The sequence below is a fragment of the Protopterus annectens genome, chromosome 1.part0 (genome assembly GCF_019279795.1).
Source record: "Protopterus annectens isolate FY-2018-M chromosome 1.part0, PAN1.0, whole genome shotgun sequence".
Taxonomy (NCBI): Eukaryota; Metazoa; Chordata; order Ceratodontiformes; family Protopteridae; genus Protopterus; species Protopterus annectens.
This window is the reverse complement of record NC_056725.1, coordinates 1,235,663,147-1,235,682,313: the sequence shown is the minus strand read 5'-3', so window position 1 is coordinate 1,235,682,313 and position 19,167 is coordinate 1,235,663,147. Positions and strand designations below refer to the sequence as shown.

The 19,167-nt window shown below is 38.3% G+C and overlaps 1 protein-coding gene across 1 annotated transcript in view; it reads left to right on the top strand.

The window, feature by feature from the left end:
• Positions 1-1,987: 1,987 nt before the first annotated feature.
• Positions 1,988-19,167, top strand: part of COQ3 (coenzyme Q3, methyltransferase) — a 308,544-nt gene continuing 291,364 nt past the window's right edge. Inside the window, exon 1 of the mRNA XM_044065834.1 lies at positions 1,988-2,461. Within this exon, the coding sequence (XP_043921769.1) occupies positions 2,274-2,461 (188 nt within the window). The 5' untranslated portion in view covers positions 1,988-2,273. The remainder of the gene's footprint in view (positions 2,462-19,167) is intronic.

Genomic DNA, 19,167 nt, shown 5'->3' with positions numbered 1-19,167 from the left:
GAACCTTAACTGTGTAGTTTTAAAATATCCATACAAATCAGGTAATCCCAAACCACTTTATTCTATGTCAGGATCAACATATCCCACTTAATTCTCACCTGCTTCCCCTCCCAAATAAATTCCTTCAACTGTTTATCAATTATTGTCCACAACTTTTCCTCTGATTGATAAAAATATGTCTGACCTATATATAAAAGTGAAGAGACTAAAAACATTTTCACTGCTTGTATCTTACTATCCATATCCATAAAAAAGAGCTTCCAGTTTCTCAATTTTTTTGTATTATCTTTTGGTTTTGTTTAAGATTTTTGTGGTGGCTGTTAGTTACCTTATTGTTCGGTTTATTTGGCTTTTCAGTTTTCACTTTGGCTGGACTTAAAAGATGATTACTATATATACTTTACAGCTTATTATGTTTATTAGTCTCATAATTTTAAATAAGACTGGATTTATGATGCTTTACTGGCCTTTATCACTAGTCATGAAAACTGCCCTACTATGTAAATGACCTTTTGTTTTGTCATACAGCTATGGGCAATGGACTTTAATTAAAAAAAATCCTAGTCCTGGATTACTGTGATATTGCTGCTAAAATTGGTAGAGTAATATTTAAGACCTGATTTTATAAACTTGTGATTTTTGCCTTTCTCTCAAAATTCTGTATTTTTTTTTTTGGGGGGGGGGAGCCTTAAAGTGACTTTAGCTATTTAATTTATTTGTGATAAGGTTATATACCTGTTTATACTGAAGTACTGTTAGAGAGGCTACATTGATTTATAACTTTGATTGTTTTCACAGTTACTTTTTAGGTTTATTAGTTTGATTTGTTTATGTGATTCTTTGTAATTTGGTTTACTTCCAGTCAGTTCTAAAAGTGTGCTTGCTCTACAAACTTTCTTATAAGGCTTTCTTGTGATACAGACCTCCTGTATGCCATTTTCTAGTTTGATCATTTGGATGTGTGATCTCTCTTAAATGTACAAAATCAAGTATAAAATGAGTCACTTGGTAGGGGAAGAGAAAGGGGACAGTTTTTCTTGTCTTACGACGGGGTGGGCTGTCAGGCTTAGGATATCTTAGTGTCACATAAAGGTGAAACTTTGCTGGGATATGTGTTTCCAGTACTTGGCAGTGGTACCTGGAGTCAGGCAGTGATTTCTGTTTGCTAGACAAGCTGTATTTAGGTATATTCTTTTCAATACCATGTATGTATGGAAAAAGCCAGGCATTGTTTCCAATTTGATCAGTGAATGTGGCTTGGCTGTAATTATGAAGAACTGGCCAAATGAAAAATACAGCCCACATATTGAGGAATCTACTCTTGCAGGTATCCTGGTTACTCAGTGCCCTAGGCAGTGTAGAAAAAACATACTAAAGTGGCCATCTTCTTTACTTCTGCTTTGGAATTGACCTGGTTAGAAAATATAGCATCTGTTTGTAAATTTTATGGAAGCACAAAAGAAATTAACATTTCTCATGGCCTCCTGTCCACTAACTCATCCTACAGCATTTCTGCAACAGTATTCCGATTTACCTCCGTGGTCTATTTCATGACTTCCCTAGGGAGTTTTCTGGAATGACTTCACGCCACAGTCCCCCCCCCCCCCCCCCCCCAATGTTCCTTTGAGTGACTTCCACTGTGGCTTTGGAAGATGGAGCAATGGAAGGGACACCCACGAAGGAAAAATGTATACAGTACCGTACAGGTGTGTCAGCAGCGTGAAAAAAATGAGAAAGTACACACCTGTATAGCGCTGCTGTAAAAAGGATAGTGACAGGAACACCCCTGTATGGCACTAAATGTGGTTTTCCTTTGTTGGTGTCCCTCCTATTGCTCCTTCTAAAACCCCAATAATGTAAAGGAACTTCGTGGGGGAAAGAATGTGGTACGGGCGAAGTCACTCGGGAAAAATTTTAGTCATGCGGGTATGCTCTGTAAATGTGACCCGTGGTGACATTTTACTATCTGTTAAGATGCCTTAAAAAGAGTAAAGCACGTCTCAGTATTGGGCATTCTTCTAAAAGTGTACATGTATGCTTTCTGCAAGTTTCAAAAGCTGTAGAAATCTTTTCTTTTCGTAAGTAAGCTGTTAAATCGCAGACAGGATTGATAAAGTTTTTGACAACCAGGTAACCTGTTACGATATGTTTAGCCTTGGGAACTTAAAAGTTAGAGCAAGCGTTCTCACGGGTTATTTTCGCAGTAGAACCAGACCTTTCAGAGTAGCTGAGAGGAAAATTTGTGTTTTTCTTCAGGAGCCGTGTGTAACATTATGATGGCTAAACGGCTTTTATTTGGTGCAGACTGTAGAAGAAAGTATGTATCTGTTATTCGTAATGCCATATGTTCGGAAATACACGGCAGCAGTTGGATGAAGGCGTGTGCTGCGAATGTTCAAGGAAGGTGGCCAAAGGTGGAAAATGCTATGGAACGGCTGCCAACATCGGTCAGTGCCAAAATGTAAGCATTGCATTGATTTTTTGTGGAAACTTTATAACCAGAGAAAACACACGAAGAGAGACAGATCGCATCTGGCTTTTCTTTGGGATGGGATCTAGCAAGGATAGCTGCAAATATATTGAAAATGTCTTTACAAAGTAACTCCCCAACCAAACAGAAAGCAGATGTAATCTGAGAGACTCAAAGTTAGACTACGGTATTAAGTTTAAGGTTAGACTTTCCTTTTAACGTATTGTCGAAAACCGTGGTCGGGCATGTAATATTAAAGTGTTTCTTCAGCCATACGTATAACTTCATAAATCATCAAACAAGTAATCTCCGTGGTATCCCCGAAGTCTTAAAATAACCTACTAAAGTGTAGTGGGTCCAAAAACAAAACAGTGTAAGAAACTTATCGTGGAAGATTTTCAGTCCATATGTTTCTAGTTAATCACTGTATATTAATCAGATCAGACAATAGTAGTAGAAGCAGCGAACTTAAACTCGTCTTAAGCCAAAACAAACAAACAAAAAAATATATATTTTCTATTATTTTTTTTTTTGTTTTGTTTTGACTTGACGAGTTTAATTTCGCTACTTCTACTACAGTTGTCTGATCTGATTAATATACATTTTGGTATTAAAATGAAATTAAGCCTTATTGCATTTATTGAGAGCATAGTGTTGCCTTGCATAAGTTCATATTTCAGTAATTTGGCCAGTGAAATTCGCAGATGGTTGCTAAAGTGGCTGCTGCTTAGTTACTTCCTTGAAGGTCCAATATGACCTACAGGGCAGTCTTTATAATCTGTATCTCTTGGCAAGTCATATGGGGTAATTTTTAATACAAACAGCTACAAAATTAGGCACATGGGAATGAAAATCCAAACTGTCCATTAAGATTAAATAACTGTTACTGAGGTATGTGATGAGTCTTGAAGAAATGTTACTCAAGGACCATATTAAGAACTTTTTCTTCTAGAGACAAAATGTACTACTCCCAGTATATAAAAGTATTACAAGACTAGTTATGGAATGTAGATTAGTATTTTGTATGTATGATCACAAATATATAAACTGAAAAGGGTGCAAAGGGTTTAAAAATACAGTATCAAAAATGAAGAATGACTACAGAAATGACGTTAGTATTCGGCCTACTGTAGTTTAATAAGAGATAACTTTGTATGGGACTTTAAAAGTTTGAAGGATGAAGCTATAGAAAGTACAATATAGATAACAGTTATAAGGTATGTAAGACATACTAGAAATAACCATGTACTGGGTCCTGGTGGACCTCAGAAGAATTAGACTGATTTCGGGTGCAAGCAGAGAAAAGATAGAATAAATTGCCTAGACATATGTAAAGCAGAAAGTTTCATGAATTTTAAAAGTAATTTGACTGTGGTATGGAAGCAGAGTTTCTTGTGCTTTATTTTTCTTGGAAGTGTACCAGTGAAGATATATGACATCCTGTGCTGTAAGTTAAACGTTATAAGCATTATAGGATGTGCCCAGCTTTGGGCATCTGAAGGCAGCTATACTTGGATTCAGACAAAAGCTTTTAGTGGTGGCCCATTGTGTTTGAGAGCATTGCTGTAATTCAAAGGAGTGCTGCAGCAGCACTCCCCTCTGTTCACATTTCTAAAACTTTCCTAGTAAGTTGAACCAGATGGGGTAATAATTTTCAAGATGACAGCAGAGTAAGAACAGTAGCATGCCTTAAATAACAAAAATAAACAGTCTGTCTTGTACTGTAGAACCATATTGCCAATGTTTTCAGGCTACAAAAATCAAATCTATATGATCATATATCCCGTGTTAGACAAAAGCTGAATTTCTGGCAAAAAAGATTTCTGTTTGAACAGTGTAACATATTCCATGTTTGACAGCTGTAAGAATGCGGATGTGGGATTGTTTGGCAATATACTGTATATAAAAAAAAACTTGAGTCCCCAAATGTATTTCTTATGACATATAGCTTCCATACTGTTTATTATACGAGCTAAAACAAATGTCCACACACTGTAATCTGTATATATTTTTGCTTGACCTGTTTTGCAAAGATAACCCACTACCATAGTGAGTAATATTTCCCTAATACATTTTAAACTGTCTGCATTTCTTCACAATTAGCAGTTTAACTCAGGACTGTATTTATAGATGCAGGCAGACACACACACACACACAAGGAAAAAAAAGAAAGAAAAACAAAGTGCATATTCATGACGCACACCGTAGATTTTCTCTACCGTGTGTGTGTGTGTGTGTGTGTGTGTGTGTGTGTGTGTGTGTGTGTGTGTAGCGCACACGAGCTGTGTTGGGTAGAAGGTGCATTAACCTCACATTGCTTGTGTGATCACTGTAAAGCTAAGTAATGCTACTGTGCTATTTTACTTAGCTCTACAGTTATCACACAAGTAGCGTGGGGTTAATGCACCCCCACCCAACACAACACCTCAGCATTTTACTTGATTTGCTTCTGTGAGTATTTCAGTACAACATTACCTGATAGTTTTTGAAAAGTATATGTGTCTGCTAGAAAGTTTTGTAGGTTTCATTTTGTAATGTATGACTAGGACGTTTAAGCTTGATAATATGACAGAAAACATACTATTGTTTTACTTCATAATTAGTATTATTGCCTGAAGGGTAGTTTGCTTGATTTTTATCTAGTTTTAGAAAACCTGCTTGGGAAATATGCTAGATCTGAAGCCTTGTATGCCTCTTTAGATATTATGGGTTGTGTTGTTAGATTAACTTGGCTTAAGCTATTTCTTCAGTTTGCCAGCAGGGCTGATATTGACATTTTGGGGGCTTCCAACAAGTTTCAGGTCCCCTATCAAATACTGCTGCTACACTTATAATGCCACCATCACAACTCATCTGCATTGCATTTATTTATGCTGCTTCCACTTGTAATGTAATAAATACTTACGAATTTCATCCAGTATTTCTGGTTGACCAGTATGTCACAGCAAGCAGTCATTTGTATGATAATGCACACAGCAAAGTAAGTCAAGGGTCGACTACCTGACATATAATATTGTGCTCCCTGTATAGGTATGCAAGCAATTTATCATTTACATCATAGTCAAGATATCGATAAACTGACGTTATAGTGCACAAATAGGATATGCCAGTATCAGTGTTGACTAACAGGTATTCATTAAAATGACACACTGTACATTGTCATCTTCCCAAAAGTGTTGCACAGTATGTCACATTATGATTTATCTTGCTAGTATATGTAGTATGAACCTAATGCTGTCCTATCTGCTGCAGTATAAAAACAAAAATCCGCATTATCTGCTTTCTGTTTTTCTACAGTATATTAGCAAAAATGACTTATACAAACAAAAGATATTTAATATGTTAGCAAACGGCTTGCTGTATAAGTCAACCTTTATATGACTAAATGAGTCAGTCTAGCAAAGTTTCATCATAGTGAATATATATTATCAAATGAAATACATAACTAGTTATTATGGCCATCTTTAATATAGGAGCCCAAGCAGGATTATCAAAGTTAGAGTCCCATAGTAGAATTAATACCAGAAAATTGCGAGTTGGATCCACAAAGTACACCAAACAGTAGCAGCAATTCCAAAACGCTCGCTGCTTCCTCTCACAAACAGAACAGCCCAAGGAAGACTAAGCTGTTAATAAAAAATCTTTTAATGAAAAACCAGTTGAGCGCTTTCACTCGGCAAAAGCGAGCTTCATCAGAACAATAATATAGGTGATGCGCAACCATTAAATAACACAATTGGCGCCAAAATAGCGTCACATATCAATTAAAAAACAATTGAATCAATTAAAACATTTTCAAAGGGATATTCCATATATATAATATAATCTGAAAGTTAAGTAAAAAGTGCTGAGTAAACAAAGAATAAATGACTAAGTGCATGGACTGGGTAACTGCTAACAGTCCAATAAAAGTAGGGGTTTAATAGAAAAATAGTCATTAATCCCTGGTGGTGTAAAAGCATCTGTGAAGACTTGCCACCAAAGTTCCCTGTAGGCCAAAAAGTTCTTTTGATTGCCTCCTCTAGGGTTCCTCTTAACTGACTCTAAGATAGCAAATTTGAACATGTGTTCACTACCATATTCCAAAACATGTCTTGACAAGGCATTTTTAGTATCCTGCTTTTTTATGCAATAGAGATGTGAATATATTCTCTGTCTAAATTGTCTTTCAGTCTTTCCTATATAATAGGAATGACATACTGAGCAAACAGCAATATAAACAAGCATTGTAGACCTACAATTGCCCTTAGCTGGATAGATCCTAGTGTGATTGTTGTTAGTCAGCTACTCAATTCACAGATGGTCGTACATTGATTGCAGGACCCACATTTTGTCGTATTAGACCCTGCGTTTATAATTTGAGTACTGTCTCCTTCCAAAATGTTTTTAAGATTTCTACCCATTTTGTATACTATCAAAGGTCTGGGACCTACAATATCAGCAATGTCCTGAGTAACAGTGAGAATATGCCAATTTTTAACTAAAATATCTTTAATAATATGGCTAAATGGTCCAAATTCTAAAACACAGGCTCTCCTAAAAGTCTTATTTTCATCTGTGTTAGATTGCTCAACAGTGAAAGGTCTAATAGCATTGTCTATCCCTGTGATGGAAATAGGCTCTAAAGCAATATTGCATTCTGACCCTAACAGGGGTAAATATTTCTTTCCCCACTGTCCAATGGCATAAGTAGCTATGTCAGCCATCAATTCTGTGTCATAACCCCTGTCAGCAAAAAGAGTGGAAATGTAGCTAATTTCTTTTAACATGTCCTCATACGTAGAAGTCATCCTGATTGCCCTTATACACTGACCTTTAAAAATATTCCTTTTCATTCTGGTGGGATGGTAACTATTGTAGTCCAATTAAGAATTAGTGAACGTGTTCTTCCTATATACAGTAGATTTAAAACCGTTACTATCAGGAGCAATAAAAGTGTCTAAATAAGGTACACCATTAGTACTTATAGTGGAAGTGAATTTAAGAAATTCACTGCTTTGATTCAAATAGCCCATAAATGCTTCAAACGTAATACTGTCTCCATTCCAAAGAATGTAGATATCGTCTAAATATCGGGAGTAGTAAACAATATTCTGATAGAATGTACAGTCAAAAATAACATTTACCTCCCAATCAAGCATAACCATGTTGGCAAACATGGGGGCGCATGCTGCCCCCATTGCCACTCCTTTGGTTTGCTTGAAAATTTCCCCCTCATAGTAGACAAAATTATTCTCCAACACAATACTCATTAATTCAACCAGTAGAGAAATTTTGTCCCAACTGAATTTCGTGTACTTTCTAAGACTTCTGGAAAAAGCTTCCAGACCTTCTTCCATAGGTATACTACTAAATAAATCTATCACATCTATGGAGCTAAATAGAAGGCCCTTACTGTTCATGTTCACCGGAAACTTTCTTAGAAATTCCCAGGAGTCCTTTACAAGATGGTCAAGTTCAGTATATATGAATTTTAAAGTGGTATCTATAACAACACCTATAGGAAAAGTCTTAGACTTACTACCCGAAATAATCGGGCGAAAAGGGGGGTTAAGGTGGTCCTTATGAACTTTAGGAATACCTATTATAGTAGCTAGAATAGGTGATTCTACCTTCATAAATTCATAAAGCTCTTCAGAAATTCTTTGTTCCAAAAAGTATTCCTCTAAGTACATATCAATCCTTCTATAGGCAATGTGAACTTCATTTAAAGATGTAACAACATAATTGCCTGAATTGTGTAGAATGTTCTGAATGTTAACCCCATATGTAGTGGCATCAAAAACTACAATTCCTCCCCCTTTATCAGGTTTCATTATTCTGATGCCTTTGTCCTGTCTAAGATTATTTAATGTCAAAACTTCTTCTTCTGTTAAATTGGTGTTCACTTTGTACTTTGTATTGTGAACTTGCCTATTCAGTCTGTAAATCTCAGTAGTAACCTTTTGTCAAATACCATAACAGTAGGATTACTGGGTGGAATAAAAGTGCTTTTTTTCTTTAAAACTGCACTTTTACTAGGAATTTGACTTTCATTGTTGTTAAACATAATGGAAAGATTGAGCTTCCTGATGTACTTCTTAAATTCAAAAATGTTGTCCACTACACGAAAACTGGGGGTTGGAATAAATTTTAAACCTTTGGACAGAAGACTAAAATGTGCTTTCTCCAACTTCACACTGCTATAGTTAAAGATCTTGAAATTTTTATATTCACTAATCACTTCATCCAACTTGACTATTTCCTGCTGCTCTGTGGGAGATTTCTCCTCCACTACCCTCGCACCTATATGACAGGAATTCAATACTTTTTTCTCCATTTTGCTCCTTTTTTCCATCTCCCTTGAAATTGTTGTCTTGGTGTTTGAAAAAAATCCTGCTCACTTACATTCAAGGGTTCAAGATGTTCATAATGTTTGTCTTGAAAACCTGTGTCAAACCTAGATTTACCATTGTTCCAACTATAACTAACCTGCCTTCTATATTGCTCCTTGTCTCTCTGAATCTTTTTAAATTTCCGTTCAAAAGCTTTCTTAGCTCTATCTTCAGCTAAAACAAATTGCTTATGATACAACTTCTCCCATTGAGCAAAAGCTAAGTCCTGCAAAATACTGCTATTTAGTTCTTCAACATCAATAATACATTTGTATAACTTAATATCATTATGCTTAATGAGAAGTTTCATAAATTCCTTTCCAAAAGAGTCAAATAAAGAGTTAAATTCAGTTTCAACTTCTTGATTCAAGTCTATACCCAAAGGTGAATGTTAACCCCATATGTAGTGGCATCAAAAACTACAATTCCTCCCCCTTTATCAGGTTTCATTATTCTGATGCCTTTGTCCTGTCTAAGATTATTTAATGTCAAAACTTCTTCTTCTGTTAAATTGGTGTTCACTTTGTACTTTGTATTGTGAACTTGCCTATTCAATCTGTAAATCTCAGTAGTAACCTTTTTGTCAAATACCATAACAGTGGGATTACTGGGTGGAATAAAAGTGCTTTTTTTCTTTAAAACTGCACTTTTACTAGGAATTTGACTTTCATTGTTGTTAAACATAATGGAAAGATTGAGCTTCCTGATGTACTTCTTAAATTCAAAAATGTTGTCCACTACACGAAAACTGGGGGTTGGAATAAATTTTAAACCTTTGGACAGAAGACTAAAATGTGCTTTCTCCAACTTCACACTGCTATAGTTAAAGATCTTGAAATTTTTATATTCACTAATCACTTCATCCAACTTGACTATTTCCTGCTGCTCTGTGGGAGATTTCTCCTCCACTACCCTCGCACCTATATGACAGGAATTCAATACTTTTTTCTCCATTTTGCTCCTTTTTTCCATCTCCCTTGAAATTGTTGTCTTGGTGTTTGAAAAAAATCCTGCTCACTTACATTCAAGGGTTCAAGATGTTCATAATGTTTGTCTTGAAAACCTGTGTCAAACCTAGATTTACCATTGTTCCAACTATAACTAACCTGCCTTCTATATTGCTCCTTGTCTCTCTGAATCTTTTTATATTTCCGTTCAAAAGCTTTCTTAGCTCTATCCTCAGCTAATACAAATTGCTTATGGTACAACTTTTCCCATTGAGCAAAAGCTAAGTCCTGCAAAATACTGCTATTTAGTTCTTCCACCTCAATAATGCATTTGCATAACTTAATATCATTGTGCTTAATGAGAAGTTTCATATATTCCACTCCAAAAGAGTCAAATAGGGAATTAAATTCAGTTTCAACTTCGTGATTCAAGTCTATACCCAAAGGAAGTTTAAAAAATCTTAAACCCATTGGGACAATGTTTAAAGACAAACAGTGATTCAAATAAGCATTATCAAGTTTAAGGGCATTAATAACATTCAATTTTTTACCAAAAAGGTAAATAGTGTCTCTCAAAGTTCCTTTGTTAACACGGCGAGACCTCGAGGACTTGTCAGCTGACAATTTATCAAATCTGCAGTCAAATTGAAAAAAATCCTGTAAGGCTTTATTGTCATTTGTTTTATGGCTGTCAGCACTTTTAGAAGAATTATGGACTAAAATAGGGACAGTACCTTTAGTTTGAGTGTTTTCCCTGATGGTATTAGCATAAGTACGTGGAGCTTGCGTAGTTTTCGGTCTGGTGCCAATGCGCCTCGCTTCATCAGTGAAATTCCCAAAAGAAAAATCAAAAGTGAAGTCAGAAAGCTCCGTTCTGATATTTTCAGTAGAACGTACAGTGCCTGGCAAATCTATAGCACCATTAAATGAAGGTACTCGTCCCTGCCCATTAGGAATATCCGGAGAAGACGTGGAGGGTAACTCCACATTACTCACATCAACAGAATGTCTGCAAGGCTGCTCGACCTTAGATAAACCTTGTGATACAGACAAACCAGCGGCGAGAAGCGCCGAAGTTTTAAAAACAGAAATACCAAGCTGCGTGTCCTTCCCCGCAGCAAGTTTACCAAACAGCTCCACAATCTTGGCTACTTCCCCATGCAACGATGTAACTTCCGCCCTAAGGCAAGCCAGTTCATTGCAATGAATAGGTGAAGTAACGCCGGCCGGACTGTGAGAGGAATCCATAACAACACCAGAAAATTGCGAGTTGGATCCACAAAGTACACCAAACAGTAGCAGCAATTCCAAGCTCTCTTCCTCTCACAAACAACAGCCCAAGGAAGACTAAGCTGTTAATAAAAATCTTTTAATGAAAAACCAGTTGGCGCTTTCACTTTCGGCAAGCGAGCTTCATCAGAACAATAATATGGGTGATGCAACCATTAAATAACACAATTGGCCTAAATAGCGTCACATATCAATTAAAACAATTAAATCAATTAAAACATTTTCAAAGGGATATTCTATATATAATATAATCTGAAAGTTAAGTAAAAGTGCTGAGTAAACAAAGAATAAATGACTAAGTGCATGGACTGGGTAACTGCTAACAGTCCAATAAAAGTAGGGTTTAATAGAAAAATAGTCATTAAATCCCCTGGTGTAAGCATCTGTGAAGACTTGCCACCAAAGTTCCCTGTAGGCCAAAAAGTTCTTTTGATTGCCTCCTCTAGGGTTCCTCTTAACTGACTCTAAGATAGCAAATTTGAACATGTGTTCACTACCATATTCCAAAACATGTCTTGACAAGGCATTTTTAGTATCCTGCTTTTTTATGCAATAGAGATGTGAATATATTCTCTGTCTAAATTGTCTTTCAGTCTTTCCTATATAATAGGAATGACATACTGAGCAAAAATATGGTAGTGAACACATGTTCAAATTTGCTATCTTAGAGTCAGTTAAGAGGAACCCTAGAGGAGGCAATCAAAAGAACTTTTTGGCCTACAGGGAACTTTGGTGGCAAGTCTTCACAGATGCTTTTACACCACCAGGGATTAATGACTATTTTTCTATTAAACCCCTACTTTTATTGGACTGTTAGCAGTTACCCAGTCCATGCACTTAGTCATTTATTCTTTGTTTACTCAGCACTTTTTACTTAACTTTCAGATTATATTATATATATAGAATATCCCTTTGAAAATGTTTTAATTGATTTAATTGTTTTTTAATTGATATGTGACGCTATTTAGGCGCCAATTGTGTTATTTAATGGTTGCGCATCACCCATATTATTGTTCTGATGAAGCTCGCTTTTGCCGAGTGAAAGCGCTCAACTGGTTTTTCATTAAAAGATTTTTTATTAACAGCTTAGTCTTCCTTGGGCTGTTCTGTTTGTGAGAGGAAGCAGCGAGCGTTTTGGAATTGCTGCTACTGTTTGGTGTACATAGTAGAATTAATAGAATAGGGTTAAAGGAGTCACCTGGTCCCTCATAAAATTATAATTGGTGCTTTGGAACACTGAAAGTCAGAGAGCCCGAACAGGAATAAAAGTAGTGATGAAGGTTCATAGAAGTGCAAGGGAAGCAAGTCATAAGACCATTGCTTCCTTGCTGATGACCACCCTTATGATGTACCTTTTAATTTTAGAAAGGAGAAACATTTTATTCAAAGGATGAATTTGCAGATGTCCATCCAATCATGAAGGTTATTCTTGAAGGATGTGAGGGTTGTGCTGCATTTAACCTGTAAGGGGGGTATTTTCCAAAGATGGGGTGAACATTAGATAATACATTTGTCCCTCCAGCACATTTTATTTGGGTCTACTTTGTTTCACTGAAAACACACTTCACTGAAACTCATTTCACTGAAAATTAGTTGCCCGAGCACAATTCACTGAAGCTCATTTCGTTGAAAGGTATATGCCCTGTTCCCCACTGTAGTATGATCCTGGAGTTAGTATATATAGTAAGGGGGGTGTGTGGGGGACACAGCCCCCCACCTAGTTTGGGTATATATGATCTTCTGGAAAGCGTTATTCATCCAACTTGTAAGTAACCATGTCTGTGGTTTCCAACATTTAAAATAGGTGGGGGTCTGAAAAACTGATTTTCAGTGAAATGAGTTTTCAACAAAATGAGTTTCAGTGAAATGTGCTTTCAGTGACATGAAATAGACCCATTTTATTTATATGTTGGTGGAAATTCAGATAGTTACTTTGAGGGTTTGTGGAGCTGTTTGTCCTACAGAGATGTAAGAGATCAAGGAGGGTTGGGCTCTTAATGTAACAGAATGTACACATAAGAGTCTAGAAGAGACCCAATATAGTGATAAGACTTAAAGCTTGTCTTGTTAGCTAAGAGTTTTTATACCCGTGTTCTTTTTGGTTAGGAACTTCTGAGGCCTTTCTAGCTAAATGATTTGTCTGGACAGGTACATACCGAAGGGGACATAGTACTCTTTGAGTGGTGTAATTAGAGTGGAGTAAAGAGGGATAGTAACTTCTTTCAGCTTGGGTGAGATATCTTTATATATCAAGTGTGCTAAATAGAAGGATTTCCTGACTACTAATGCTGTGATGTGATGAAAAGAGAGGTAGTTGTAGATCCAGTTTCCAAGATTCCTCATAACTGTATCAGTTTGGAGTGGGGTGCTTGCTATATTGTAAATTGGTGATGAGAGTTTTCTGCCAAATGCAGCAATACATTTAATTTTAGCCTTTTTCAATATGCCATTGGTTGGTGAGGATTAGTTCTTTGTGCAGTGACACTGTACCAAGGAGTGATTGGACAATAACACCCATCTTACAGTGATCAGCATACTTAATTAGTCGTAGGTCTGGATTTATGGTTTGGAGGTTAGAGTAGTATATGCAAGTAGGAGGGGTCCTAGCACCAATCCCTGAGGTACACCACTAGTTACTTTCTTGTTTTCTGTTTTAATAGACCATGCACCTTTATCTAATCTAAACTCCGCAAGTCTCTGAAAATTACGTTTCACTTTGCATTGGACAATGTGGAATGACAGCCTACTTGTTTCACATCTGTTACCAGCCTCATAGAGTTAGGTATCCTAAAGCAGTGTAGCAGCTGCCACATGCTTACAGATAGTGAACTCCAACTACACACAAATAACTCTGTTTGTGAGAGGTGCAGATACTTAGATATGGCGGCCTCACTCATATTAAAAGGAAAAAAAAAAACAGACTGTGAGCATTGCACTAACACATCACATGCTGTGCACCCTACATGATACATGCCCTTATCTAAGCTTTCTAGACCCATAAAGATTACATTTCAACAAAAATCAAAATCAAACATCATGGCACATAATATCTCACCTTTAATAAATAATCTCCATAAGACAAAAGGTCTCCATTCCAGTACACCAAACTATTCCCGAAACAAAAATGTTTTAGTGATTGGTGACTCCTTAGTGAGATATGCACAGTTCCCACTCACTAGGCTGGACAAAAACTGGGTGCAGTGATTTCAGTGAGGTTTTTTTTAGGTGCCAGCTTATCGGACATCTCGAGGACCCTTAGAAGCCTTGCAACAGACACACATAGCTATGATGTGGTAGTTGTGCATGGGGGAGGGGGTAAATTACTTTATGGGAAGCACCCTGAAGGAGATGCAGTGAGACATGCTTGAGATCTCTCTCTGCATATCACAAATGCAGGCAAGATCCTGATACTTAGCAGAATCCATGCTTTTCTGCGAATGATGCCAAGGTGCAAAGAAAAAATGATTGTCTTCAATTTCGATAAAAAGAAATGGTCTCATTATAGTGGGATCCAGTATGTGTCAGCATAGAATGGGATGTTTGACAGTCTTGTTTACTTTGCAAAGGATGGTCTGCACATCTTGTTCAAAGGCTTCAACATGCTGGCTAAAAGCTTTTGCCTTTTTAGGCAAAGTTTAGTTAATGGCCACGCCAATATAACAAAAGTATCAATATCAAAAGAGGATCAAATTAGAACTCTAAACAACAGGCTGCCTGACATTGAGGCATCCATATATGTGTAATCACTGAAATATGGTTTAAATACCCAGAAATCACTGCCTCCATACCCAGCTTTAGTGCCTACCACCCCTTCAGACCCAGTGGCAACTCAGAGACCATATCATCTCTAGACAGATTCCCAGAGACCCACAAGTTGGATTTATCAAACTCCAAGGCACACTAAACAAAACACACATCAATTTAACATATGTTACAGGATCCCTTCCATGAGCCTGGAAGTCCGTGTCAGGTTCCTGAACGTTGTGGATGAATTCCCCATTAATAAGAACTACCAACATTCTGGGAGACTTTAACTACCAATCAATTGTCAGGAGTACCCACACCACAAAAGCAGGATATGCTGAGAGGTTTTTAGACCTAATAAATAAAAATTCAGTGGTTTAGACTGTTAACATCTCAACTGGAGGACAAAATGTTTTTGACCTGGTGTTTACAATTATAGCATCATTATCATGCACATGTCCACTAGTAACTCCCTCTCTGACTAAGCAAGGCCATAAGCTAGTAACCTTTCCCCTCAAACTATTCTCTCCAAAAAACAGTATATCAGAATTCAAAAGTTTTAAGTGCGCAAATCTCTGCAAATTCTGTGATAAGTCTTGAAATTCAGTTATAAGAACATCACCTCAGACGTAGTCTCAGCAGATAATTTTGCCAAGAAGTTTTATATACACTTAAATAAATGTATAGAATCAGCAGTCCCATCCAGACCCAAATATACTTTCATGACTAGCAGACTGTAGGAGAGCTGGTTTGGTAGCAAATTGTCTAGACCAAGAGATGCGACTCCTCATTCTCTGGATCCAACCCAGTCGTCATCTCATCTGAGCTTTGATTCCATCCGTCCTGTCATTGATCAGCCACCCCTCCCACCGGTAAGTTTCCAGACCACTTCCCTGCAGGGGGTCCCCGCTTCTTCCCCTGACCATCATACATTGGAGGCTCATTGAAAGAAAAAGTACAAGAGGAGGCACGTGGACTCTCCCTTTGAGTCCTTAACCGAGGACAGTGATTTTGATGAAGGAGAAAGATACCCCAGATCTCCACCAGACAAATTCTCCTTTGGAGACATCCTTGAACTCCAGAGACAGAAAGGTGGCTGGTCTTCCTGAAATCCTTCTTCTGAGAAGTCAGTGTTTCTGGAAGCTTTCGGGGTGGGAATGTTTACATCCTAGGTGACTCCTCCGGCGGACAAATTTATCGATCTACTTTCCCACCGGGAGTGGAAGGAACAAACACAGTCAAGCTAATCCTCAAGCGACCTGACAAATTTTTGAGTTCTTCTGATCGCTTATACTGGTATAAGGGTGTCCCAGTTGATACCATTGTGGTGTCAGCAGCCACTAAAAAGAAACTTGCCAGACAGAGCTCCTCTGTTCATCTCCTGAAGAAGGAGTCTTGGGTTTTGGATAGATATGGAAAGCACATGTATACCTCAACTACCTTTATGTTGAGAGCTTTAAACTACTTGGCACATTTTACATGTCTGCAGAGAGATCTGGTCAAGGAGCTAACCAGCTCTCTGAAAGAAACCTTGTCGGAGGAGAATCTTAAACAGGTTTCTCCCAGTTGATGGCTCATTCTTCTCTGACAAATTCCTCAATGAGGCTGATCTCACACACCGTGGAAGGCACCTCACGAGCAGCCAGTACAGGCATAGTCAGTAGGAGCCATGCCTGGCTGCGGTTTTGCGATTTCACAAAACCCTTCAAGGAGTTGTTCATTAATGCGCCCTTTGATGGCTCTTCCTCGTTTGGACCATTGGTAAAAGAAATGCGTACTTGCAGCGAGAAGGATGGAAAGACCTTGTCTACCATAAGGATCAGGTTTTCTACCCACCAAAGGACCTTTTCAAGGAATCAGAGGGGGAGGTTAGGAATCTTTGGTTCAGAAAATCTCAAGGTCCTTCCTAGACTTGTGAAAAGATACCTTTTCCAGGGGCAGAAGAGGAGGTTTCAGTGGTAAATGCTGCCCAGATGCAAGGAGAGGCCACATAATCAGGGCTTTAGGGAACCCTTTACCGATAAGTCCTATGTGCACTCCTGAAAGAGGCAGTCGGGGGACATCTATCCCTGCACCTAGATGCCTGGACAAACATCACAAACAACAACTGTTTGCTAAAAATAATATCCAGAAGTTCTTATATTCCCTTTTCCCTTCACCTCCAAGTCCCACAAGGTTACTCTGTGACATGCCACCTAGTCAGAGGGAGTCCGCACTTTGAGAAGTTCAAAAACTTCTAGAGAAAAGAGTTATCGACCAAACAAGTAGGAAATGGAATGTATTCTTGCTTAGTTTTTTTTTTCAAAGAAAACAGGGGACCTAAGACCAATTTTGGATCTCAGCAACCTCAGCCTATATGTCAAGAAGTTGAAGGTCTGAATGGTTACGGTGCAATCCATTCTGCTGCTTCTACGCAAGGACAATTGGATGTGCTCTGTAGATCTCCAGGACATGTACTATCATATCAGAATGAACAAACGCTCCAGGAGACATTTGCACATTCAGCTGGGAGACCGCTGCCCTTTGGTCTCACCACAGCCCGCCAGGTATTTAGCAAATGCATGGCAGTTGTCACAGCTCACCTGAGATGATTTCCAGGTATTTCTGTCTTTAGATGATTAGCTCCTTAATGCACCATCAAGGCATTCAAGCCAGGGATTACTTGCTACAGATCTTCAATTCCCTGGGCATTTCAATAAACTTGACAAAATCCAACCTGATTCCTGTGGAGAATCTTGAGTTTATAGGAATGCAGCTGAACACTTTCACTCAAGTAGCTTCCCCACCTCTGCGTTGCATAACGTCTCTGAGGCAGCAAGTCCAGTACCTCTTGCATTTTACATCCATTCCAGCACAGTTAGTTCTTAGAGCATTGGGTTGTATGTTAGGGCCATCATTATCGTTCCCTTAGCAAGGTACTTTATGCGAGTTCTACAGTGGACCCTAGCTGTTCAGTGGTCCATTCTGTACCAGCCCCTGTCTGCTCCTATCCGACTAACTCAGATTTGCAGAAGGTATCTCCAGTGGTGGATGCAGTCTAACGACCTTATTGCTGGGCAGGTCATTTTCATTTCCCCCTCTACTAGCCACAGTGACCACTGACGCTTCCCTATTGGGATGGGGGTGGCATTATTAGGAAAAGATGGTCCAAGACACGTTGTTCCAGCATGAGACTAACCTGCATATCAATATTCTAGAGATGAGAGCAGTCCTTCTAATGCTGCAAGCCTTTCAGGACATTCTCTCTCTAGGGACAATTGCAATTCATACAGACAACATGTTAGTGGTCTGGTATTTAAACAAGCAAGGAGGAACTTGACCTTACTGTTTATGCAGAGGCGCCATGAGAGTTTGGGAATGGGTTATCTCTTCCTGTCGCTTTCTAATTGCAATGTACTTTCTGGGAAAACCAGTGTGCTAGCAGTCTCAGCAGGTCCATTCTGACTCCTCACGAGTGGTCCCTCAGTCAAGCAGTAGCAAACCAGATTCTCAGCTGTTGAGGCCAACCTTGCTGTGATCTCTTTGCTTCTCCCCTAAACAGCAAATGCAGCAAGTACTTTGCTCTGATCCCCCAAAAGGGGAGTCATCAAGGGATGCTGTAGTCCATGATTGTCCCCGGGTCTCCTTTATGCTTTCTATTTTCAGTTTTTTTTTTTTTGATGCAGAGCTTCTTTCAGCATGTCTGTACTACTAGATATTAGGACATAGATGAGGCTGTTCTTTCAATTTTTTTGGGGGTGGGGGGCTTCTATCTTGATCTTGTGCAAGAACAATCTGGAATTAAGTTAGCAAAAATTGTGTAAGTTGTTGACACAGACAAATAACTGGTGTCTGAGCAGTGGACTAAAACTAAATGTCAAGCAGTGCATAATAATTTCCTTTGGGAAGTCAGTATGGTAGTTATCAGAGGTAGCGGACAACACACCAGTAAAAGTCGACCCAGTAATCAGGGACTTTGGGACACACCTAGACAGTAATGTAGCCTTTGACCATTGTGTCTGTGTGGAGATCACTCTACATTGTGCAACTTATAAACAGTGGCATGGCATCTAAGTCCAAAGAGGTCATTGTTCTACTGTGTTTGCCACACATCAAATCTAGCATTGAAAAAAAACCTTTTGTTATGTACATAATTTGACACATCCAACAACTGGAATGTCTGCAGAGGTTCTTCACTAAAGGAATATAGGGCATAAATAACGTGTCCTATGCAGAACACCTCAAAGCCCTATCCCACTATTCTGTCTACTACAGGCAGTTGAGGGGAGATCTATGCCTTGCATAACAAGGCATCGTCATACCCCACTCTGATGGACCTCCTGCATATCCACAAACATACAAC